Below are 26,397 nucleotides of genomic sequence, written 5' to 3'. Positions count from 1 at the left end.
GAGAACAAAAAGAAACCAAACACTAAAATGCCATATGTCCAAAGATGTATGTGATTGATCAGTTTCATCCAATGCTTTTGTTGTCATCTTGTCTTTGTCGGAAGCAGGTTTGAATCCATTATTGTCTCTTTTATGTTTATTAATAACATCAGGGTTTGATGCCAACAAAGCACTGAACTGAATAAAATTGGCAGATTGTATTTAGCAGCAGAAATTCAATCAGTTTCCTTTCGATCTGGCACCAGGCCTGCTGGAGTCAGTGTCCTCCCTCTGCTGTTTGCAGTATGGTGTCACTTTCTATTGGATTTGTTGTGAGTCTGCGGCCGGACAGTGTTAGATCACTTTCTGTCCAATTGATAGAGACTCAGCTGCGTCAGTATCATTTACTAATGAAGACTTAGCCTACATATGGATTGTTAGTCTCAAATCAGCTTGAAGAAAAATACAAGTTTTCAATATTCTTCATCTTCTGAAAACAAACTGAGGAAGAATAACTTTTAAAAACAAACCATAGCAGTGTTTTTTTATCTATTCACATCACAACACATCATGTTTATTGTAATTCTGTTGTGATATTGATCAAATTAAACAGTGTCACTACGCTGGCTCGCCTGATGGGGGCACCGCTACTAAAAGGTCAAAAGGTAAGAAGGTCAGGCAGGTTGGGTTTCATTCGTCAAATGACACAAACTGATTTCAAAACAACTTCACTTAAAATGGCAAATCAGTCTTGGCGTTTTAGTATGCCTCACCATACTGTGATGGGTGTGTGTGTGTGTGTGTGTGTGTGTGTGTGTGTTTGTTTGTCTGTGTGTGTAGCGTTTTTCCACTGAAAGCACTCCAGTTCCCATCCCCCTGGGAAACCAAGCTTTTCTTCTGGCTGCCAGACCTTTAGGGCACTGCTTTCCATACTGCCCCCACCACCACCCACCCACCCACCCCCACCCCCATCCCTTATCCCTTATCCCATCCTCACTGCCATGATTACCACGACCACTTTACCCCTCATCTCTCCACCATCAGCTCCTTCTTCTACATCTCCTTTTCCTCATCTCTTCCTGCGGCCGATCCCTATTCTTCCCCTCTCAGTCTTCTCTGAGCTCAAATTGAGTCTGACCTGATCCCCAATGATTTCTGATCAATGCTGAAGTAATAGGCTTAGGGTTTAGCTTAGAGCACAGCCAGATGGTATGAATATGGTCTTGGAAATAAATGCTCTTTTCACACACTGAAAATTGAACTTAGCCCTAATTATTGACTATTTCTGGTAACCCTTTAATTTACAGGCCACTAATTAGGTGATAATGTGAAGAAATAGCCAAGAAATAACAATTAATGTCTAGAAGTAACAGTATTCTGGCCTTTCTAAAAGAAATGAAAGCATGAAAAGCACCCTAACCCCAACCCTTTCCTTCATGAAAAACATGACATTACTATGGAATTGACCATTATTTCTAGCCAATTTCTCATCATTACTACGCAATGAATTGTTATTTCTTGGCTATTTCTTGACATTATCACGTAATTAGCGGCCTGTAAATTAAAGGGTTACCCTATTTCTCAATGATTTTTTATCTAAACTGGTGTTCCCCACCCTTTTTGGAGCCATCTCCATCTCGTGTGGTTCGGATACAAATTTCAGGCTCCAGATCTTTTTTCCTCCTCTTGGTTCTTTTCACTGCTCTCTTTCTTCCATGGCCATCCATCCCCCTCCTCCTCTCCTCTCCTCTCCTCTCTTCTCTTCTCTCCTTCCTCTCTCTATTCTCCTCCATCTCTTTGAGTTGATTCTGTGTGACTGGGAGGCCATTGTGTCCCGCCATCAAACACATTGCATATAGCCATCCATGCAGAATACACACACATACACACAGAGGAATGTTTGTAGAAGCTCCTCTCAGTTTGTTGATCTCATTAGTCTTAATCAAGCTGCTTTTTTAAACAATGATCTCAAAGTATTACATGTTCAACCTCTACTTGGTAAAAGCTAGCTACATTGAAAATATACACTTTTAACTAACCATTTAATTGATTTTCATTCACAAAAACACTCAATTTTACAAAATTTTAATTAAAACTATCATATATCACATTCAACCACAGTATATTTTACTTTATGGGAATCTTGGATGTGATTGGATGCTTTTAAGCCGGCACACTGAGTATTAGTCTTATTCTTTCAAGGACAAAATATAGAAATAATCCCACTCTCGTTAGAGCAAGGCTCTTTAATCAAGCAGACCATTCAGAAAATTGTCTCTATGTTCCAAAATACAAATCCCAGCTTTATCTCTGTAGTCATAAAACATGTAAACCTTTTGAAAATGGAAGATCAGATTCCTCGATGGAAACGCATAAAATGGATTCTGCATGTACTGTAACACAACCTGAAATTACCATCGCCAGAAGTTATCATTATCTCTAGAAAAGGAGGGGGCAGGGGCAAGAAACGTTCCCATCCTTTTTAAAAAGTGCTCATTGTGCAACATACAGTAGCAACCGTCTGAAATTAGGTTAATTAGACTCTTGTTTCTGAACCAAAAGCCCTGTAGGATCTTTTCATGCCAACATGCTGTATACATATCTAGAAAGGGGGGCTGCAATTAATAATTGTTTTCATGATGAGTCAATCTGCAGATTTATTTATTATTATTCAGTAGTTTTTTTATGTATAAATTAGCCTATCATTTAGTAGTGCCTACTTATTACAGTGAGAAAGAATGACTAGAGTCATTGATCCATGATTAATAATAGTTTGTATTTTTCCTAATTGTTTAATTGAATAATTGTTTTATCTGTAGACAGTTGCATCCACTTCATGTCCACTGCAAATACAAGTTATAGGCTATGTGATTTCTTGACATGAATCTTAAAGGTCCAGTGTGTAAAATGGCGGGGCATATTCAGATTTTGCCAATAAACCTTGACAAATATTACATGCTGGACCTTTAAGCAGGGAAGTTGTAAAACACTGCAGTTATTGGTAATTTGAAACCAGCTTTCTTCCTCCAGCCTTTTACTTTTCCATGAGTTCGTGCAAAACTTCCAGAATCTGTTATATTCCCGCAGATGCTGTAATAGATTTGTAAATTATAGATCCTCTGTTCACCTCTTAATATTTCATAAACGGAGCTGACTCACTAAAAGCTTGGAGGAAGTTTTCTGTCTCTTTAGACCAGAAGACAGAATGTGTGTCAGAAACTGTGATGAGTAACTCAGCAGAAAAAAATACAGGACGAGCAGACTGCTGTAATTATGGATGAGTTCCTCCCCCCCGTGCTCTGAGCAATCAGGGACTGCATGCATCGTACCAATCTGTTTTTTAATTAGTGAAATTGCGTTTGCTTGGAGATTTATATTCATCTGATTTCTGCAACAAAAACATTCACACCCTAAAAAAAACACATTTGAGACATTGTACTTATCTGCCAAGAGAGCCAACAAAGCCTGTCAGGACGCTGTTGTTCCTCTGACAATCCGTCGTATTAGTGCTGGCTTCAGACTTGTTGTGAAAAGGACCTTTGGAAAGTCCAGGTTCACACAGAGAGATGCAAGGGCAGGCTTTTGAAAACAGATGCACGTGATTGAGGTTGAATGTCCTTTTGGCTGTTTTCAAATACTGAAAAAAAAAACCCAAAACGTATTATTCTTGCTTTGGTTTTGGTTGAAGGGGAACCATGCAAGTCTGGTGGTCGCTTTTCCACTGTGTTGCTAACCCTCCTCCCGGCAATGTGCATTTGTTTTTAATGAAGCTGGCGAGAACGTTATATATCATATATGATGTTACGATGTGTATATTTGTGTAGTCTTATCTGTCATAAACAAGAGATTACGGGTTACGTTTGTGTAGCAGTGCCGCAGAGACGGCGGGTCGGAGGCTCTGATCTTACAAGGTTGGTTTTCAGCCAAGAGACGCTAGGTGTTAGGTGGAAGGCAGAGAGCCTCCATTCTCCCTGGAACAAGTTACAAGTCATTTATTTAACCATCACAATTACTCTGAAGCTATTTAATTAAAGTAAGGATGAAGCAATTAGCATAGTTAAAGTAAAACATCTCACATACATAGTTCCTCTTGATCCCCTGAAACAATTTAGTTTACTGTAAGTCAACAAAAAAAAAGACATTTGAGCTCCACATGCTCACTACAAACCTTGAGTGCGGTTTCACACTCCCCATTTGGATAATCACAGAATAGAACAAAAATATTTCCAGTATATTTAGCTCTCTGTCAGGACTACTTTCAGTCATCTGGATTGATCTTCCTGTCTACCTCTTTGTCTGCCTCAGTTCAGTCATACCTGTGTTTCAGGCTCAGTCTTCCTTCCTTGTGTTTGGTGTTTGCATCCAGTGTCTCTCACAAATAATAGATAATGTAACTCTGGATGAAGTCAAGACTTGGAAGGAAAAAGCGAGCAGCGGTTACCATTAAGCAAAGTATCATTTACTTTGTGGTGAAATTGACATTGGAAGCAGAGTGTGTGTGTGTGTGTGTTCTGGGCTGAAAAAAATGAGGGGTTTCCAGTTGGGCTGCCACTCAGACATGCCTAATGAGTCATGCAGCAGCATTTCCTTGGATATTTCTCTCCCTTTTTTCTTATGCTGTCCTAACAGAAGAGGAGGTATTGAAGACGTTTAACGCCTGTTTTTGTTCCTCTGGTAGGACAATGGCTGCCAACATGGGGTCGATGCGTATCCTCATCAAGGGAGGGAAGGTGGTGAACGATGACTTCACCCATGAGGCCGACGTCTACATCGAGAACGGCATCATTCAGCAGGTAATTTATATATTCTTTTCTTTTATTTAAATGGACTTTTGCTCAGTGTCAATAAGTACAAATTAAAATACATACTGCATCAGACACACACACACACACACACACACACACACACACACATACAGTACACACAAATACATACACTCACATTCACTGTCAAGTATATCCACAGCTGTTGTGTGTGACTCATTTCTGGATAATACAGTATGAAGAGAATGAACGACTCGGTGAACTCTGTGGCTCTGCGCGGTGATAGTGAACGCTAAATTTAGTTCACAGAATGCTGTCATGGAAATAAGCATCGGTTTATGTGAGGAAGAGGAGGAGGAGGAGGAGGAGGAGGAGGATGCGTTTGACTCAGAAACCTGGAAAGCTCCGGGTCCGTACCTCTGCTGAAACGCTCCGCTACCATGGCAGCACATGAGCGCCGCTGCTCCTTTTGTCAATGATTATTTCCATCACAACAACAACAGTCTGGATGCCAGAGGGTGCTCATGTCAAAACTGTGAAAAACAAGGGTTTGCTTTGTACCATTCGGCTCGGTTTTTCAATGATAGTTTAACTGACAAAATATGTAACGAACCATTCTGAGAAGGTTTTTATATGAGTGCTGTTACAAATATGAGATTATATCCACAAAGGTGATGAATCAAAGTGTTATGGTTATTTAATAAACCCAAGTTTCTGCAGCCATGCAAGCAGCATACAATACAGAGGCTGTACCTGAGATATTCCCCCTGATACCTGTCAGTTCTGACCTGCAGAGTCAGTAGGATTTGTCTTGTGTGACCACTGAATATCTGAGTAAAACGTCTAGCCCCCGACCAAAGATTTCCTTGGTCGAACAGAAGTCTTCATTTAAGGCCATTAGTCGACTAATCGTCACAGATAATGATATATATTGGAGAACAACAAGACAGTTTGAATTCCAGTGCTGAGATAAAATGTTAAGTATATTGTTAACAGTTTGCTACATTACAGAGAAATAAAAAGCAGTAATAATATCTCAAAATGATGCCAGATTTTAGATTTCTTGCCCGACATGATATAAATAGTTAACTGTCAAACAACTACGATATCGCAGGGACCTGCCGTGTTTAAAAATAAAAAAAACTGACTGTGAGTTACTGTCATAACTTCCTGTATCTGGGCCTTCAAATCAAAAGCCCTCTGGCCTTTCATACACGGTTCAGTCATATAGATTTTGCCTTAATTTTGACAAGACACGGCTCTAAATGTTTTTTGTTGTTGTCTTTTTTCCTGCGATCAATCAACCAATGAAATTCAGCTTGACTAATGCCTTCTTGGTCGACTATTTGGGGGCCGCCCTAAAAATGTCATAACAATCTATCCAACAGAAATATTTTTATCTGGAGCAAAGTCATGGACTGACTGATGCTATTCCTCAAGCCACACCATTAGCAAGGCTATGAGTCAAGTACTCTCTGTGACCATCTCATAATGTGCCACATAAAACCTCCATCTTCACCAAAAAACCCCAGATTGACCCATCTCTTAGTCTCTGTGTGCAGTTTAATGGACTACATTAAAAGTGCATTGACCCAAGGTCACCCAAATGAGTCTTTACAGTCATTATATTGTCTGTGGTTCAGTGGTTATGAGGGCAAAACGCATTAATAAAGTTGTGTAATTTAATTTGTACGTTGATTCTCTCTCTGGCAGGTTGGGAAGGAGCTGATGATACCAGGAGGAGCCAAGGTGATCGACGCCTCTGGGAAGCTGGTGCTGCCCGGTGGAATAGACACCAGTGTGCATCTGCAGGAGTCCTTTATGAACGCTACTATCCAAGATGACTTCTACAGTGGGACCAAGGTACACACACACACACACACACACACACACACATGCTCAGTTGTGTTATGACGAGGCCAATCATGATTAAACACATTTAGAGTCAAGAGACAGCTGTCAGACACAAACATACTTTCTCTCTCACTCACTCTCCGTCTTGTTATATTCAATATTCGTCTCTTCTCTCGGCTTCACACATTCATCATTAAGACTAATGACAACACATGTTCTCACACTGGTCCTATAGGAAGTGAGCCCCGAACAGCTGTCACACGTTTCTGGTTGAAAGCAAAGACCAGTCTCCTTTTACACACTCACACACTCACACACTCACAGCTGTTCAGGCCTCACTCATACTGGGTTTATTACTTCATTTCCTATGAATGCTCTGCATATTTTCCTGTGCTACACCGTGACTCAGAGCAGAGAGGATGACAGGATGAATAGGAGAAGTGTAAATATTGTCATCCAGCAACTTTTTGGACCTCTCTCTGCTGACTGAACAGCAGCTGTTGTAATAAATGAACTTGTAATTTAAAGGGGAACTATGCAAGTCCGATCGCTTTTCCTCTGTTTTGCAAAACCCTCCTCTCAGTATGTGCATTTGTTTACAACAAAACTGGCGAGAAATCAATCAGTAGAGCGGTAGATAACGTTATATATCATATACGATGTTAGGATGTGTATATTTGTGTAGTCTTATCTGTCATAAACAAGAGATTATGGGTTATGTTTGTGTTGTGGTGCCGCAGAGACGAGAGCTGGGACACCGGGTCGGAGGCTCTGATCTTATGAGGTTGGTTTTCAGCCAAGAGACGCTAGGTGGAAGTCAGAGAGCCTCCATTCTCCCTCGTAAAAAGTTACCTGTCATTTATTAAACATCACAATTATTCCAAAGCTGTTTACTTAAGGTAAAAATATAGCATTAGTTAAGGTAAAAATCCTGCATAGATCAATGTACAGGTAAATACAGAAGAAATAATCACAGCACTTTAACCTGGTGTTTGCAGTTTCCATTTTAAATAAATGAGTTTTTTTCTACAGTGACAGAATGTCTACTGAATGAATGAATCAATGAATATTTATTTTCATGTCATGCCACCATTGTGACCCATCTCATATGGGATTACAAGACACATTTACTGACAAATCAAAAACTATACGGTCCTTCCTGTTGGTATTACCCACATCACAAGTGCGACACATAAATAAACAACTTAAGATCACTTTTAGTGCTCATCTGTATATCGCTCTTCGTCTCATTGCCCAGGCCTTTTCAAGAAATCAAGATGTTTTAGCTTCTCAGCATCGTCCAGCCACACAAATTCGTTATTTGGATCTGCCTTACTAAACAGTTTTTGTCTTATGAAGTCATAGAAAGGACAGTATAACACAAAATGAATTCTTCTATGTAAAAATCCCCGTTTTCATCCCTGTGTGTGATCAGCTCGGCCTTTTACCAGACAACTGAACATACTGAAACAGATACTTTGATCAGATGTCACAGTTATTAAAAAAAAAAAAGGCTGTGATAATAATCTGTAAAAACATCTTCCCTCTGTAAAAAGAGCAGCAATCAGAGATTATCTGGTGGATCTGAATCACTTCCAGTAGCTTTCATCTCCACAACACCGGCCGAGTGTTTTCAGATTTCATGGTGAGTTACGATCTGAGCTGCGGCGCCGCAGAGGAACGAGGCTGTAGAGGAATGCCAACTGAAGAGTGGAGGTGGTGCTGGTGGTGAGAGGAATTTGGGGGGATTGAATCCTCCATATGCCAGCTTTACCCCGGCAACCCCCCAGTTACTAACCCCTACCCACTGACCTCGCTGCCATGGCAACTAACCCCCCACTCTTATAGTGTGGAAATCAGAGGGAGCAGTGTGAGTGTGTGTGTATTTGTGCGTATTTGTGTGTGAGAGAGAGACAGAGAGCACATAGGACCGTGGTACTAGTATTGTGGCGTTCCTATGGTGACAGCGTTACCGTGGCAATGGCTCATGTGCAGTTGGGATGAACCCCAAAACTATTTTTTCCCCCACATCCTCTTCTCCCATCGTTTTTTGTTTACAGTCTGCAGTCTCCCTCCTTTGTTCCTTCCTCCTCTCTTTCTCTCTTTCTTGTCCTCTCCTCCTTTTTTACTCCTCTCTTTCTTTCTTCTCTTCCTTCCTTCCTCTTCTTTTTCTATCTTTCTTGTCCTCTCGTCCTTCCTTCCTCCTATCTTTCTCTCTTTCTTGTCCTTCCTTCCTGCTATCTTTCTCTCTTTCTAAATTCTTGTCCTTCCTTCCTTCCTTCCTTCCTTCCTTCCTTCCTTCCTTCCTTCCTTCCTTCCTTCCTTCCTTCCTTCCTTCCTTCCTTCCTTCCTTCCTTCCTCCTCTCTTTCTCTCTTTCTTGTCCTTCCTCCCTCCTCTCTCTCTCTTTCTTGTCCTCTCTTCCTTTCTTCCTCCTCTCTTTCTCTTTTTCTTGTCCTTCCTCCCTCCTCTCTCTCTCTTTCTTGTCCTCTCTTCCTTCCTTCCTCCTCTATTTCTCTCTTTCTTGTCCTCTTGTCCTTCCTCCTCTCTTTCTTGTCCTCTCTTCCTTCCATACTCCTCTCTTTCTCTCTTCCTTTCTTGTCTTCTCTTCCTTTCTTCCTCCTCTCTTTCTCTCTTTCTTGTCCTCTCTTCTGTCCTTCCTCCTCTCTTTCTCTCTCCCTGCTGTTTCCTCTGCCTCGCCCCCTGCTGTCTCACCCCTGTCTCACCCCACAGGAAAAGCCTAATACTCATCTGCAGTAAGAGAGGATTTATATAACAGGGTCTAATGGTGGAAAACAACAAGAAACAAGACGTCATGTGCAGTTTAGACGCAGACCTGTTTATAAATGCATGTGTTCATCTTGTTTGAGGTTTCGTGCCCAGATATTGAACTGAGTTGGATGTTCTCTTAACCTGAACAGAGCTCAGATATGCATATCAATTAATCATTTCCTCAGGACAAAAGCACATGTTTTATTCAGTGTAAGTCTACACTAGGGTGCCCACTTCCTTATTAATGTTATGAGGGTATGTTAATGTCATGAGGATTTATTGTTAATTTACATTTTCTTTAGTTATTTAGCTTTTTAGCCATCAGAAACCAGTTCTTAAAAGACACAATTTAGACCTTTAAACTACAAACCACCAACTATGATAACTCTCAGTATCTACCATGCAACATATGTGATCTGAGCTGCTAACAGAATATGGTATAATGTACTTGCTGCACTTACTGCAGCACTGATCTGTCATATCCATCATATTATAGTTTCAGGTTGACTACACTGAAGTCCAGAACAGTTTTTTTCTTTTTTTCATAGCAGCTAATATTGACTTTTAACATATAAGCTGAGCGCTATCTGTCCCAGCAGACACTGCAGAGATGACTGTAATGTCTCTGTGAGCTGAGGAAGAGGGGGGAGAGGAGGTGGGAGGAGGAGGAGGAGGAGGAGGAGGAGGAGGGGAGATGAGGGAAGGTGAGGAAGGTGAGGTGCTCAGCTGTAATGTGAAGTATGAGTGCTGCTGATAGAGGCTGATCACAGAGCTGCAGTGGTAAATCTGCCTGGCACTGAGTCCAGCATGCAGAGACCCTCTCATCCTCTCAGAGCAGATACGTCTCACACACTCACACTCACACACACACACACACACACACACACACACACACACACACACACACACACACACACACACACACACACACACACACACACACACACACACACACACACACTCTCTCAGCCTCCCCCTCTCTGTCATACATACAGTAGAGTAGCAGAGCATCCTTTTTCTGAATAGGCCTAATGTCTTTTGTAGGGCTGGGACTCGATTAAAAAAATGAATCGAATTAATTAGAGGCTTTGTAATTAATTAATCGCAATTAATCGCATTTTAATCGCATATAAATATTTGACCTGTTTTTTGGTTTGTTTTTTTAATTTAACAATCATCAAAATGTCAGAAAACAGTCACATCACATCTTTTTTTTTTGATACTTTTAATAGTAGTAGTAGTAGTACAAAAAACAGACAAAAACTTGGAGGCTCCTCTGTAGATAATACTATTATAGATAATGTCCAGTGTCTTTAATTGTTACGTAATGTGTAGCATCCTCTATTGGAGACTCAGTTTTATACCAGAACTTTGTTATACTTTTTACAAGCCATCAACAGTATTTCACATAGATACCAGTCTTTTTTAATAATCACATTCTTGTTCAAGACACAAAAATAAAGGACCATCACATTGTTAGGAATTGTGTATCCCAGAATATTTCCCACAGTCAAACACACACACATTACCTCAAAAAGTTTGATTTTTTTAGGCATGACCAAAAGATATGGGAGTGATCTGCGTTCATGTTTCCGCACTGTCTCCAGCACTGTTCTTGTGATTGAGAGAATTTTTTTGCTTTTTATAAGAGGTGTAAAGAAAAGACGAATCAAATCTTTCCAGCCAAATATCACATCACATCTTTATACTGCTCATTTTTTCTTAACACAGGGTTAAATGTTCAATTTACTGTAATATAAAATCAGATAAAAGGCAGTAAATTCTCTCACTTGAGAAGCTGCAACTAGTAAAAGTTTTTTTTCTTCTGTAAATAAGTTAAATGACCAGTTACATAGAATTCACTGGACCATACTGAAAGCTCTGTCGTTGAATTAGTGATTTGTGCGTTGGCGTGCTTTTTTCTGCTGCTTCACTTTCTTCTGCCCACATCAACACACACACACACAAGCAGATACTCAGTCGTTTCGCTTCCTCTCCTCCATTACTGCTTCTCATCTGTCTGTGTTACTTTCTAGTCAGAGGATTATCTTCACAGTAGGGGTTGGGCATTTTTAAGTCAGTGGGGGATGGATATTAAAACGCTGTTTGGGGTTTATTACGAGTGTCATCCACTTTGTTGTCAATGATCAGTTGTATGTTGAAGGAACCAAAGGGGGGAAGTGCAGTTCAATGGGTTAACGGGAGAGCTTGTAGATTACAGTAAAAGAACTGAACATTAGAGAGTTTGATTTATAACAGGGTAAACACTGTCTGAGGTCAGACTCGTCCACACAATATGCACAAATATTTTCAACACAGTGTTTTGTAACATCTTGTTCCATATGAATAAATCTTATAATAAATCAATTAAAATCTTTGTTCCTGGCAGCTTCATAATACATGCAAATCAATACCACATGCTCACTACTTAACCACCACTGCAGCTGTAAACAAATAAAAACATCTCAATACCCATCTGAATACCCAGTTGGTTCATCTTCAGTGGTTATGAACTAATAAACATTGGACTGCTTTCATCGTGAATGAATTACCCTTAAATCTCCCTCTAGTATGTTTCATAATTGAAAGTATTCCCTTCAATTCTGTGTTTATTCCAACTCCAGTACAGTCAGAAATAAATAGTTAGATTTGGTTTTGTTAATTTTTTTTCGGTCTTTTTTTTCTTTAACTTGTAGAATCGAATACACACATCAATAAACAACATTATATACACATGATTTAAACATAAATAAACAAAAAACAAAACAATTCTTTAGTATAACTCCAAAACAAAACGAAACAAATGCACCTTGACCAAAAATGTGTAGGCTGAAGTAAAATCCTCGGTGTCTGAGAGGTGGAGGATGAAATCCTGTTGATGTGTTACTAATTCTGTAATTTACAATCTTAAATCACAGTGACTGACATGACAAACTGTCGTGTTCATAAACCTATTATAATATATTTGCGTTAAGGTGAGTTAAAGAAGAAATACAGTCTTAAGTTTTTCAAATGTTTTACCCCAGAAACGCTCTGTCTAGTTTCTGCACTGTGTTGGACGGTGGTTTCATTCTGCCCAGCAACACCAGATAAAAACAGCCTCAGCAGGACACAACTGACTGATTATGCATTATTACGAACCTTAACTGCCTGTTAGCGATAATTTGGTATTTCTTCGACCTCTTTTGCAGTTTTCATACTTTAAACAGTCTAAAATTGGGTGTTTATTTTGTGCCTGTAGTTACAGATGCAGACTAAAAAAAAACAAAAGAGGATAAAAGAGATTTCAAGCAGCAGACAGCTCCTTTGTTCCAGTGTGGCAGAGAAAGAGTCTGATACTGACCCCTGGAACAACGTGCACACACATAACACTCAATAACACACAACATGCACATGGGCTGAAGGAGTGGGAGAGGATGTAGCAACACGTCTTTCATCATTCTTGTTTTTTGTTTTTTTTAAAGAAGTGAACTGGCAGTAAATTTCAATTTAGGTCTCGCGGACAAGCGGCGTAAATCCCACAATCCCCAGCTGTGTGTCTCTGTCCCCTGATCTCTGACACACACACACACACACACACACACACACACGAAGATAGTACACTCACACACACACTGACAGTGATCGATGACACCACACTCATCACACACACACACACACACATGCACATACACAGTCTCGATGCTGACGCTGCAGATGATTCAGTCTGGTTACTATGGTAATGTGAAACCTATGTACGAGCTTGTAGGGCGACAGAGCTGTCACTTAAAAACTGAGGACTCCTTCTGCACACACACATATACAACACATCTGGTTCGGATTAACTCTTAAAGGGATACTTCACCCAAAATCGATAATTCACCAATTTTCTACTCACTGTCATGCCAAGGAAGGGTTTGGAGAACTTTCAGAGTCATTAAAACGCTTTTGGAGTTCCAGGGGGGGTCCGGCTGGCAACGGATTTTCATATAATGGCGGCGGATAGAGTTCACTTTTGAATCGTCCAAAACACACACTATGAAACATCCAAATACCTCCATACTGCTCGTCTGTACTGACCCAAGTGTCCTGAAGCCGCCACATGAAAAAGCTGTTCAGAAAAGATTTATTTGATCTCTGTTTTTAGCCTTGTTGTAGCAGTAGCTCCCAGTGGCTGCGCGAGATTTGCTGCGAGATGTTCGTTCGTCGTTGTAAACCATTGGATGTTTGATGTACAGTAAACACAGAAGAACATCTTGCAGCAAATCTCGCGCAGCAAACAGAGCAGATTCAACCACTTTTTCCCAAATACGTATATGGAAAACGCCTGCCCCTCCCATCCATATTTTTTGTACAAATTAAAACTATCATATCTCCGGTTTTATGTGGTCTATCAAAGTCAAATAATAACTGAGAGAGTTTCAACACCGCACTTCGACTGAAATTGACGGCAACGCTCCAGGTGACCTACAGTAGTTTAGTTTTTTATGTCGTATTGAAGACGTCGGCGTGTTCATAGACACCAGAAAAGATGGAGAATGAATGAGACTTTGGTCGTGACCTTTTCATTTTGCCTCAAGTGAGAGAAAGTGAATTAAGAGTGATTCTCTAGTGTGTCGTGCAGTTACAAAGAGTACAAGGAAAAGCAATGTGTCCGAACGCTCTGTGTTCATTTCCTGTGTCATAAATGAAAACTGCCTGTTTTTTCCTTTTAACTCCCCAGTGCAGTAAAATCCCCACTGGGTTAGACACTGTTGTTGGAGGATATTGAATTGGTGGCTGTCAGTGCCGATTGGGATGGTGAGAGGAGGAAGAGGAGGAGGGCGTGGACATGTGGCAGGCATGGCTGAGCAGTATCTGTTGTCATGGCTACAATAAAAAGTGCATTTATCATTCAGCCGACTGAGACGAGTCACTGCAGACCACACCACTCCCTCCACTGCATCCATTTTACAGACTCTCATCTCTCCCCTCGGTTTTCTCTCTGTCTCCTTCTCTAACTTTTTTTTCCTCCATTTTTTTTCCTCACACAGCCTTTCTTTCTCCATCAGTCATTTACTTCTCCTCCTTTGTACATGTCCTGTTATTCCTCTGCAGTTTGCTGCTGCTGGTGTGCCGTTTGTGTTAAAAATAGACGATGTCAGATTGTTAGAAAGCAGACGTATGCTTTTGTTATCAGTTGTTTGTTGCATTTTTTCCAAAATTGTGTCTTAAAAAAATTACACACAGCAGAATATTACTTATCAGAGTGCATGCAGTATGTAATTTATACACACTGTAGATTAAACATAGAAAATACACCACAATGAACAAAACATAAGACATAAGACTTTTTATTGATCCCATGTGTAGGAAATTCACTTGCAACAGTAGCATAGATGTACAGGACACGTAAAGTAAGGACTTCACTATGTACTAAAATGTCAGTGTATAAAACAAAATATGTGCTATTATGTACAAAATCTTATTTAAATAGAGAAAAACTATACAAGTTGTTTAGTTGAAGATTATAACATTACATGACGACCCAACTGTCTGACGAAGAGAAAACAGTTCATTGTCCACACAAACAGTCTGTTTGCTTTACAGTGGGATCATTGTTTTCTGCTCTAATCAATCTGTTTTGTTTTCCTCCCTCCCTCTCTCTCTCTCTCTCCCCTCTCTTCATCCCTAACTCACCCCCTCCCACCCTCCCACCCTCTCACCTCACCCAGGCGGCTCTGATGGGCGGTACCACCATGGTGATGGGTCTGGTGCTGCCTGAGCAACACTGCTCCCTGCTGGACGCCTATGAGAAGTGCCGAGCTCAGGCCGATGCCAAGGCGTGCTGCGACTACGCTCTGCACGTCGGCGTGACCTGGTGGGGGCCAAAGGTAAAGACCCACAGCGGGGTCAAGGTTTCTGCGTGGACCACGGAAACATTTACACTCCTGTCGTATTTCTTTAATCATATATTATTCCTCACTAGCCAAGTTTACATGGACACAAACAAAATACTGTAGGAATAAATGCTGATCCGAATAATCAGATCTGCTCTATATTAACATGTGTTGTTTTACTCTGATTAACTGCTTAATACTGTACATGTACACACACGGCACATTTTAATAGGATCAGTTTATTTCGTGTCCATGTATGTAAACAGTGAAGTTGGATTTTCTGATCAGAATGATTTCAATCAGACTGTAGAGAAAATGTACATGTAAACGTGGCGACAGTCTCACTCCTGAGTCGTTTATCCTCAGAACGAATAATAAAGCAGCCAAACACTTTCATATATGGGTGAAATGTGTAATGACCTAGATTCACCCTCACATGAACTAGGTTAACACGTATGTTCAGTGGGCACATTATGAGTCAACCAGCCTCATTCAGCCTTTGGCTTTAATGTCTGTACTACATCATCTGCTGACTCTGTGCATGTGCCACGTCTTATATATATATATAGTAACATGTCAAATGCTGCCTTTCCCTATTAAAAAAAAATCCAGGGAATAACCCTTTTTCTTGGCTGACACAGATGCCTCTCAACTTAAATCAAAGTTCATCACAGCGTCTGCAGACAAACATAGATAGATAGATAGATAGATAGATAGATAGATAGATAGATAGATAGATAGATAGATAGATAGATAGATAGATAGATAGATAGATAGATAGATAGATAGATAGATAGATAGATAAACTTTATTGTCTGCCATGGGTGACAGAAAAACAAACGTTAAAACAACATTGTAAGTGCATCATGCTAAGAAGGAGGGGAAAAGCAACAAAGTGTTAATTTCTGGTTATTCCAGGCGGTTGTTTGCTGATATGATCACAAATATTGTTTCAAGATGACAATATAAATATGAAATAAATTAGAGGAATATATAGGAGCTACTCTGTATTTGAATTTTGGCTAAATCACCAATACTTCATCCTGACCATGGTGTGCATACCTCGACATACACCTCTTTGATTTCGAGGGAATTTCTTTCTGAACTGTAAATCCCTCTGTGAGGCTGTGATGTGAACGCTGTGTGATCTCATTCTGGCTGCTCTCCAAGCTCATTTCATGCCCCATATAACACACACATGCAAATATACATACACGCAAAACACACACACACACACATTATTCTCACTGTCTGATGTAAGTCACCGTCTGCCTCTTGAGATTTCAAACCATATTTGCAGCAGCTGTCAGCGGTGAATTCGATCACTGACCTCTGACCTTTGTCCCTGTGATCAGGTGCGTAACGAGATGGAGACTCTGGTGAGGGAGCACGGAGTGAACGCCTTCCAGATGTTCATGGCCTACAAAGACATGATGATGCTGCGGGACTCGGAGCTCTACCAGACGCTGCAGACCTGTAAGGACATCGGCGCCATCGCACGTGTCCACGCCGAGAACGGAGAGCTGGTGGCAGAGGTGCACAACCTACAGACACTTAAATACACACACACACACATAAATTTAAGGTCAAGTCAAGGTCACTTTGTCTCCCTTAGTATAGTATAGTATAATATAGAATGAATTGTCATTGCAAACAACAAAATGCAACGAAAGTGTTAAAAAGGACATCATCAAAGAACAAAACAAAACAGAAACATCAACGACAGCCATACAATTAATAGCAATAAATATCTTAAATAGGAGCCTATAGAGATAAATATTGTACATTGGTAAAGTGCAGAGTTTGTGTGCAGTGGCTCTGGTTAATGACTCTAGTTAATGACTGACGGCCCAGGGGAAGAAACTGTTTGTGTGTCTGTTGGTGTGTGATTTAAAGCTTCTGTATCTCCTACTGTATATAGTTGTGCAAGATGAGCTGTGTAAAAAGAGCAGCAGCTAGCTTCACCTCTGTTCATTTAAACGTTTCACTGAGAGAGGGATTAAATTAGCTTTTAATGTATAAGTTTTATATTGTTTTATTGCTGTTTTTGAATTGTATTTATTTTGACTTTGCTCTATTTTATGATTTTTAAAATGTAAAGTGTCTTTGAGCTTTTGTAAAAGCTGATATTAACATTTTAGATGCTGTTTGTGTGTATTTCTTTAATCGTGTAGGAGCGAATTACAAAAATGAACATATGCTTGTGAACAATTTGTTTTGTTAGGGCGCCAAGGAGGCTCTGGATTTAGGCATCAGTGGACCAGAGGGGATTGAGATCAGTCGACCAGAGGAGGTAAGATTTACATCAGAGGTTGTTTTTAAAATGAACAGAGCTTGTTGTCTTTTCTGCTCCCTCTCTCTCTCTCTCTCTCTCTGTCTCTCTCTCTTGGTTCTTTTCCTATTTTATACTTTCCAGTGTTGATATAATCTGTCCCGTCTTCATGTAGACTTATCATTGTGTTTGTGTCTTTTGTGTGCAGTTGGAGTCTGAAGCTACTCACAGAGCTGTCACCATTGCCAACAGGGTAAACACACACACACGCACGCACGTTTTAATATCCTGTTCATATTCATAGGTCTGTATGTTTCTGATAGATCGGCGGATTAACTTGTGATTGCAGGCTCGCTGCCCGATCTACCTGGTGAATGTGTCCAGTATGGCTGCTGGAGACATGATCGCTTCTGCTAAAATGCAAGGTGAGTTCCCTGCTCGGTCCAAAACACCATGAAGGATGAGACAGGGAACAAAGAAGATTGGGAACATTTATGTGAGATACACTGGAAAACTTCAAATTCAACACTATGGAGAGAGTTTTGCTGAAAAAATCTTATTCGATTTTTCATCACTCCAGCTCGATATAGACACTAGACAGTGTGGATGCCTCGAAGCAAATCATTTTCACGTATCACATGTCTTGTTCAGTATTGTTCCCTTTCTGGCAGGAGTCTCCTCTATTGAAACATACTTACTTAAGATTTTAAGTGCTGCTTGTAGAAAAGCCATAACAAGGAAATGGTTTGACATCTTAAAGATGGAAAGAATTACTTTTGCGATAAGACTACAGCGGGTTCTGTTTTTGAAAAGATGGGAAAGATGGATTGCAATGTCTTTTTTCCCCTTTTTAACCTTTTTGTATCTGTGTTTTTGTTATTATCACAAATGTGCACCCCAGCATTCCTGGTCTAGGGAATTTAGTTCTCAGTTTTGTATTTTATAAATTCCATCTTTTGTATTGTTAAGGGAGGACCAATCATCCTTATCTGTACTGTTTGTGGAGTCGTGGGTCTATTGCCGTGTGATACAGTTGTAATTTACAAATGAATGGATGAGAATGGTGAATTGTTATGTGAATGAACATGTGAGCCATGAAAAAACATGAGAGAAAGAGAATTTTAAAAAAAGAAAGAAGATTGTGACAGGGATAAACTGCCTCTCTTGTACCTGTGTCTCCAGGTAAGGTGGTCCACGCAGAGACCACGGTAGCTCACGCGGTGCTGAATGGGATGCAGTACTACCACCAGGACTGGACTCACGCCGCTGCCCACGTCATCATCCCTCCGCTCCGCCTGGACCCCAACACTCCCAGCTACCTCATGGGCCTGCTGGGGAAGTAGGTGCACAGTAGTACAGGAAGCTTGGAAACAGTGGCCCATGTTGTGAATAAAAACATTATATCTGAGTCTGAACATGCACGTCCTGTTTCCAGTGACACTCTGAGCGTTGTGGCTTCAGAGCACCGTCCGTTCAGCACCAAGCAGAGAGCTCTGGGCAAAGAGGACTTCACCAAGATCCCTCATGGAGTCGCCGGGGTCCAGGACAGGATGAGCGTCATCTGGGAGAGGGGAGTGGTACGTACACTCAAACACACCAACCAACCCCCCAATTTCCACTCTCCTCTCTGTTCCAAACTCCAATGCGGTTTAGCTCCGTTTGACGTATCAAACCCTCGCCCACTTGATGCATCGCGTATCCGATTCGTCTGAACAACAAACTATCGTGATAACAGCCGTGTATAAAGTGAGATTAAAGGGATAGTTCAACATTTTGGCAAATTGGCCCATTGCCATAATTGCTATAGTCATAGCAGTAGGTTCTTTACCTTTAATTGTAGGTGTAAGCTATTTTTAGTACAGCGGAGCGCAGCAGCAGGCTGCTCAGAGCTACGCTATGGAGGCTAAGAGAATTTCTTGGTTTCCCTCATTAAACTCATCAAATACAAAATCCCAAAACTCCACAGCGCTTTTGTAGACAAGTTGTGAGCTGCACAACCACCACGCTATGAGATAATGACGGAACGATATGAAACGGAGCCGTTTTCGAGGTAAATTCATACAAAACCGCTGATGCGCGTTGCGTTCAGGGACAGTTTTTCAGCAAGCAGTCTCCGTATTTACCCTGTATTTACCTCGAAAACGGCTCCATTTCGTATCGTTCCGTCATTATCTCATAGCGTGGTGGTTGTGCAGGTCACAACTTGTCTACAAAAGCGCTGTGGAGTTTTGGGATGTTGAATTTGATGAGTTTAATGAGGGAAACCAAGAAATTCCCTTAGCCTCCATAGCGTAGCTCTGAGCAGCCAGCTGCTGCGCTCCGCCGTACTGAAAATAGCTTACACCTACAATTAAAGGTAATGAACCTACTGCTATGACTATAGCAATTATGGCAATGGGCCAATTTGCCAAAATGTTGAACTATCCCTTTAAAATGTAAACACCAGGTCACTTTGCCTTTCTGAGGTTGATTGATTTTCTGTCAGGCTACTTATTCTGTGGTAGTTTTTACTTTCAGTTTGTATTCGGGTGTGTTGTATCGTAAAATATTGCAATATTTTATATACTATATCAATATTTTGTTTTCTGTTAGCTTTAGGTCCCTCTGATTGATTGATAACTTGTGCCAACGGGTGAAACTAATGTTGACAAAGCGATAATTTACGATCAAAACGTTTGTCGTTGTGTTTTATTTTGAAATTTACCGGATGCTCAGTGCGTTTGGGGCGATCTCATCGACGTGGATTGATGCTTGATGGTTCTGTCATCATTAACAATCAACAATATTATATATAAAATTAAAAGTAATGATGTGCACATGCCTTTTTTTTCCTGATATTTATCGTTCATTAATATCTGTAGGTTACAGGAAAGATGGATGAGAATCGCTTTGTGGCAGTGACAAGCTCTAACGCCGCAAAGATCTACAACCTGTACCCACGCAAGGGCCGCATCATCGCCGGGGCCGATGCTGACGTGGTCGTCTGGGATCCAGATGCAACAAGGTAGAGCGTTATAGAAAGAAAACAAACACTCATCAGAGTACAAGAGCAAAAACAACACTGGTGATAATAATAACTCATCCGTCTGAGCTCCTCCTCCTCTCGCTGAACTCCTCACTCCCTACTCCACGTCCCCTCCCCTCAGATCCTCACAGACAGATCTCTATTCTCCATCCCACATACAAAGTTAAAAACCAGAGGTGACATTTTCAGTTGCTGGTCCAAAACTGTGGAATAATTTGCCACATTCAGTTCATTCTTCACCCTCCATTGATAGCTTTCTCTCTGTCTTTTTTCTCTCTTTTTATATTCAAATCAAATCAAAATCAAAATAAACTTTAATGTCCCCAGAGGGAAAATTGTCTTGGACAATCAATGCTGTACATCCTGCATACAGATTTTAAAACCATACACCATTTCACATACTCACACACACAACCAACAGAGATCACTTACAGACAGTACGACTAAGTTCATGGTTCATACAAAGTAATAAATAATTATAGTAATAAATAATTATTGCACTTTCTCCTATAGCCTATTGCATCTTGCCTCAGTATTGCCACAGTCTCTGGGTCTAAATTGCACCTTTTGTATGTGTGGACTCCACCATCAGCATCAATTTAAAGGTGCCGAAGGAATAGTATATGTATCTATTAAAAAAAAAAAAAAGAAATGTATATAACAATTAAAATGATGGATATAAAACAACAAAACCCTTAAACATCATTTACAGTACACAGATAAATTCTTTTGTACTGTTTTGTACTGTTTCTTTTGTCTTTTGTTGTTCTTGTTTTGCACATAATTGTGAAGCACTTTGGTCAACATTTGATGTTTTTAAATGTGCTCTACAAATAAAGCTGACTTGACTTGACTTGACTTGTGTGTGCAGGACGATCTCCGTGAGCACTCAGGTGCAGGGCGGAGACTTCAACCTGTACGAGGGCCTGCGCTGCCACGGCGTCCCTCTGGTCACCATCAGCCGAGGACGCCTGGTGTGTGAGAACGGCGTGTTCATGTGCGCCGAGGGCTCCGGGAAGTTCTACCCACAGCGCACTTTCCCCGACTTCCTCTACAAGAAGATGGTGCAGAGGGAAAAGGTGTGTTCGCTTTTCATCATCCATCTACATCTGTGTGTTTCCGTCCTCGCTACAAAAGCCGAATTAAGTACTTTATTCTATTGTGTTTGCTCAGATGGTAAAAGTAAACAAGTCCTTGCAGGGAACCGAGGCTCGTGCTGTGCTGCGCTGTGCTGTGCTGCGTCAGCTGACAGAGAACCTGCAGCAAACACACCCATCACACAGTGTCTAACTCCACTGGTTTGACAGTCTTTATAAAGGATTTAATGCTCTCCCTCTACGCTGACACTGTTTTTCTGCTGCTGCTGTCTGCAAAAGCCTCCATCATCGCAGCCTCTGGTTCTGCTCTGCTGTAGGTGCACTGCACAGTTTATACCACTAACTGATGGGGAATTACTCACTGAGCTCTCTGCATGACATTTATTACAGTATGCACCTCGTCTGGGCCCTGCACTCGCTGCTTTAAACACAAATCACAGTGATCACTATCTTAACAGCAGAAAAAGGCAACAACAGCTGAAATCAGGCCTGAGATCTGAAGTCTGTCCACTGTTAAAGATCCTGCACAACATTAGATTCACAACTGTCAAGTCAAATAAATGTGTTGTCATCTACATCTTCAACTTGTGATCAAAGTGTTGTTGACAGGGACAATTATTTCTGTATCTATTATCCAACACCCCCTCCAGCCCAGATCAGCACATGATGAAGTTAGTGATTAGAATTAGAAACCCATTCTTAAAAATGCATATTCTAACACATATTTTAACATATTCTTGACTCTGTGTCGTAGACTCAGGCTTATAAAGGAGTCGTGAGGGATCCATACTCTGGTGATGTGGCCAAGGTGGCAAACACCCTGAAGAAGGAGCTCGGTCTGGGCCCGATAGATGGAGAGACACCCAACAAAGGTGGTCCGATTCGGGCGCAACAGGGCGTCAGAGACCTCCATGAGTCGTCCTTCAGCCTCTCAGGTAGGTTGGAACAAAACTACTGTATCAGGCAGTCGTTCAGTGTCAATGTAACTGATACTAATTAAAGGGATAGTTCAACATTTTGGCAAATTGGCCCATTGCCATAATCCCTCTAATTTTAGGAGTAGGTTCGTTACCTTAATTGTCGGTGCAAGCTATTTTTAGAACGGCGGAGCAGAGCCGCAAGCTGCTCAGAGCTACGCTATGGAGGCTCATGGGATTTCTTGGTGTCCTTCATCAAACTCATCAAATACACAATCCAACAACTCCAAAACACTCTCGTGGACAAGTTGTGACCTGCACATTCACCACGCTATGAAATAATAAGGGAAGGGAGTTGTTTTCGAGGTAAATTCATGCAAAGCCGCTGATGCGCGTTCCCGTTGGGGGCAGTTTTTCAGCAAGCAGTCTCTGCATTTACCTCGAAAACAACTCAGTCGAGTAACGTTCTGTTATTATCTCATAGCGTGGTGAATGTGCAGGTCACAACTTGTCCACCAGAGCGTTTTGGAGTTGTTGGATTGTGTATTTGATGAGTTTGATGAGGGAAACCAAGAAATCCCATTAGCCTCCGTAGCGTAGCTCTGAGCAGCTCACGGCTCTGCTCCGCCGTTCTAAAAACAGCTTGCACCGACAATTAAAGGTAACGAACCTACTGCTATGACTATAGGGATTATGGCAATGGGCCAATTTTCCAAAAATGTGGAACTATCCCTTTAACTAATTCAATTATATTCCTGGTGTTTCTCTCTCAGGGTCTCAGGTCGACGACCACATCCCGAAGAGGTCCTCGGCCCGAATCCTGGCCCCTCCCGGCGGCCGCTCCAGTGGCATCTGGTAAACACCGGTGATGAGCTTCAACCGTCCGAGCCTCCGTGTTTTGTATATTTCTGAGCAACCAGGAAAACTGCACTGATTTAAAATCACAGGATTAAAGTTAAAGAGGGGGGGAAAACAAATTGAAGCACGTGTTAATGTCGAGTGACGACCTGATGATCAGTGATCTGCCAAAGTGACTTGTACGAATTTGATTTGTGTCTTTAATTGGAGTGACTGACCTGATTGGATTACACGACACGAGAGTGAAGGGCTATCTATCTATCTATGAATTTAAATGTTTTACCAAATTCAAGCTGATCATACTAACATTGATAAAGTCTGCTCATGACCACCCTGCTCGTATCCCGTGAAAAGAAAACAAGCTAAACAAACTGTGAAAGATCAAAACCAGTACAGTTTTTGATGGTTTCAGCTGAAGTGATGTCGACCGAATTATTTAAAACTAGTAGAACTGGATTCAGTGGAATATCTATTATTACCCCCCGTCACACACGCACACACATACACACACACACACACACACACACACATCCAGTACACTGTAGACACCATAGTTTTAGACTCGTATGCAGATGTGTGTGGACTCTTGTTTGTGATTAAACCACCCACTGTGCTCGGCTTCCTGCTGCACTGTGGGTTCCTCTAACAGTGTTTTTGTTTCCAATGGATGAACCGTGCTGTGTGGTGATGAAATCCAACTGCTTTAAAAACACCCGTGTGATCTTACAGCTTACACTCTCTCAGCAAAATCAAAACTTGACCCCCTCGTACATCCATCCTTGTACTTTCACTGCCTCTGACTGAAAACAACACATATCCCACAAAACATCCCAACCTCACCTGCAACACTGTAGAGTCTATAGACTGAGTGATGTAAAGTAAAACCTGTGGGTTTAACCTTGGATTTTTAACTCTGGTCCCAGTGCTGATCCCACAAACAGCTTATTGTATGTAGGCGTTTCTGGAAACTTCATCATCTTTAGTCGTATCTATAGACTTCGCACAAGTGCAAGAACACAGAGGAGAAGTCGGCTCAGTTTCTGAAAGGATTTACCGATCACAGTGGAGATTAACAGAGGAAAAGTTACGTTGCTACTGATAATACATCACAGAAAAATGAATTGTTGCTGTATTTTACATCATCAATCGTTAGTGCAGTGCCTTCTCATTCACCTGAGAGATCACTTAAGAGCTGTCAGACCGCTGCAAACACTGAAGGCCTCATTTATCAACATGTGAGTAAAACAAGCCAAGACAGTTGGTATAATGTTAGATTTACTGAAACACTGATGAGAAGAGAAACAGCCTTAGTATTTACAGGCACATTTACACAAACACTCGTCAGGCTGAGTGGTTTTACAGCATTAAACAGGTCTTATTCTCTATTTAATTTTTTTGTCAGCAAATCCCTCGTAAAGACCAAAACAATGTGTTAGCTTGTCTTTCAGCCTGTCTGACACACTAAGCTCCACTGGTTCCCATTAAAGATGTAAATCCATGGTTTTAAAAACAGGCCAAGTTAATTATGAAACCAGCCAACCACTGTGGTTTTGGCAAATGGATCCTCAAACTGTTAAAACAGTGCATTGTGATATTCAGTGGTGGATAAATACACATTTTGTATAGTCAATGAGCTGCAATATGTGTTCATAATAATTGGAACATGTCATGTTTTGAGGAAATAATGGAGCTCTATGTCACAGAAGAATAATCAATATCAGGCTTTGGTTTTGATCTTTTCATGGGATTCGTCGACAATAGCAAAAAAACATTACATAGACCACCTGTAGTGGAAGAATTGAGCTGTAATTACATGTGTCTACCACTTGGCGTTTGTTATGCTCACATGGATATTAGTTGATCTAACCGTTCGCACATTATCAAGCACAAGAACAATTTGATCAGTCTGATTCTATGTGTAGAGATTAACCAACAAACCTGCACACGCTGCTGATAAATGTGGCCCCAGATGGTGTACAGGAGTCTTGAAAGTATAAGCAACAGAAATTAAAAAGATGTTGTTGAGTTTCAGTAGCATTTATTAGCAAGTACGCGTCTTATTAGTAGGAAAGTACGGTGGGGTTGTTGGAGGAGTAGTGAGTCTCCACAGAGCAGGAAGATTGAGCTGCACAGGCTGAAGAAAAAACCACTGATCCTCTCACCTCCTGATGATGTCTCATTCCTGCCTAGCAGTATTATATTTATACATGATCACGTCTTCTTGCCTGTGTACTATATATTTAGGATGTCTGTTTGTTTTTTTAGTTGAAAGAATAAATGTGCCAATGTGAAATCACCCGTGCCACACCGACACCCATGCATGATGAGCACCACATGGAGACGGAGGAGTGAAGCCTCTCCCCGCAGGTTCACAACAACTGGTGCTGTTTTATACGATTAACTACTACTACAACGACGACGACAACAACAACGTTATTTTATTGTTGGATGGTTTTGTTGTTTTGAAGGCACTGTGACTGCTCAGTTGGCTGTGTGTGTTTGTAGACTCTTGTTGTGTTGGACAGTGAACCTGTTTAATCTGTAAGTGGCTGCTTGTTTCTTACCACAAGAATAACAGCAAAGAATAAAGTGGAAAAAAATAATCATGGCTCCTTTATGACAATTTTTTTTTCAAATGCTAAGATCTGCAGTAATAGTCGGACTACTCTTTATACAATTTAGTAGAATCTGACAAAAATAAAACATAATTCCATTGACAGCAACGATAGGAAAAGCAGAAAACATTGTGTACAGCATGTGTTCAAATATGTCTACATATTTTAGTTTGGTGTATGCCAAAGAATAAAACAGTACAATAAAAGAACAAAAATATACAGCTATATATTATAAAAGTTGATGACAACATTGAATGTATAAGATGCAACAGAGACATAAAAACAAAAACTTGTATTGTCCAAAAGGTTTAAAGCTTCTGTGTTTATATTGAACAAGCAATGTTATAGATTGTTCTGTAGGTTTTTGGTCTGGAGATACAATTAGTAAA

At 40.8% G+C, this 26,397-nt stretch overlaps 1 protein-coding gene across 2 annotated transcripts; it reads left to right on the top strand.

Moving 5' to 3' along the window:
- The first annotated feature begins 4,645 nt into the window (after positions 1-4,645).
- On the top strand, positions 4,646-25,865 carry LOC146961340 (dihydropyrimidinase-related protein 5-like). Of its 2 annotated transcripts, XM_085770557.1 has the most exons (14): positions 4,646-4,772; positions 6,456-6,605; positions 15,060-15,218; positions 16,580-16,759; positions 17,449-17,517; positions 17,705-17,749; positions 17,846-17,921; positions 18,679-18,835; positions 18,932-19,073; positions 20,358-20,500; positions 21,393-21,600; positions 22,373-22,553; positions 23,309-23,390; positions 25,659-25,865. In XM_085770557.1, exons 1-14 carry the CDS (start codon positions 4,662-4,664, stop codon positions 25,660-25,662), a joined length of 1,707 nt encoding a protein of 568 aa, XP_085626683.1. In that variant the 5' UTR covers positions 4,646-4,661; the 3' UTR covers positions 25,663-25,865. The 2 variants fall into 2 exon arrangements, with proteins under 2 accessions (XP_085626683.1, XP_085626682.1); XM_085770556.1 differs by lacking the exon at positions 25,659-25,865 and having other exon boundaries at positions 23,309-23,849.
- Positions 25,866-26,397: the final 532 nt, after the last annotated feature.

Source organism: Trachurus japonicus, chromosome 24 (assembly GCF_045865225.1).
Source record: "Trachurus japonicus isolate A0001 chromosome 24, Traja_1.0".
NCBI classification, from domain to species: domain Eukaryota; kingdom Metazoa; phylum Chordata; class Actinopteri; order Carangiformes; family Carangidae; genus Trachurus; species Trachurus japonicus.
The sequence above is the reverse complement of the archived record's forward strand: the minus strand, read 5'-3'. Positions and strand labels throughout refer to the sequence as shown.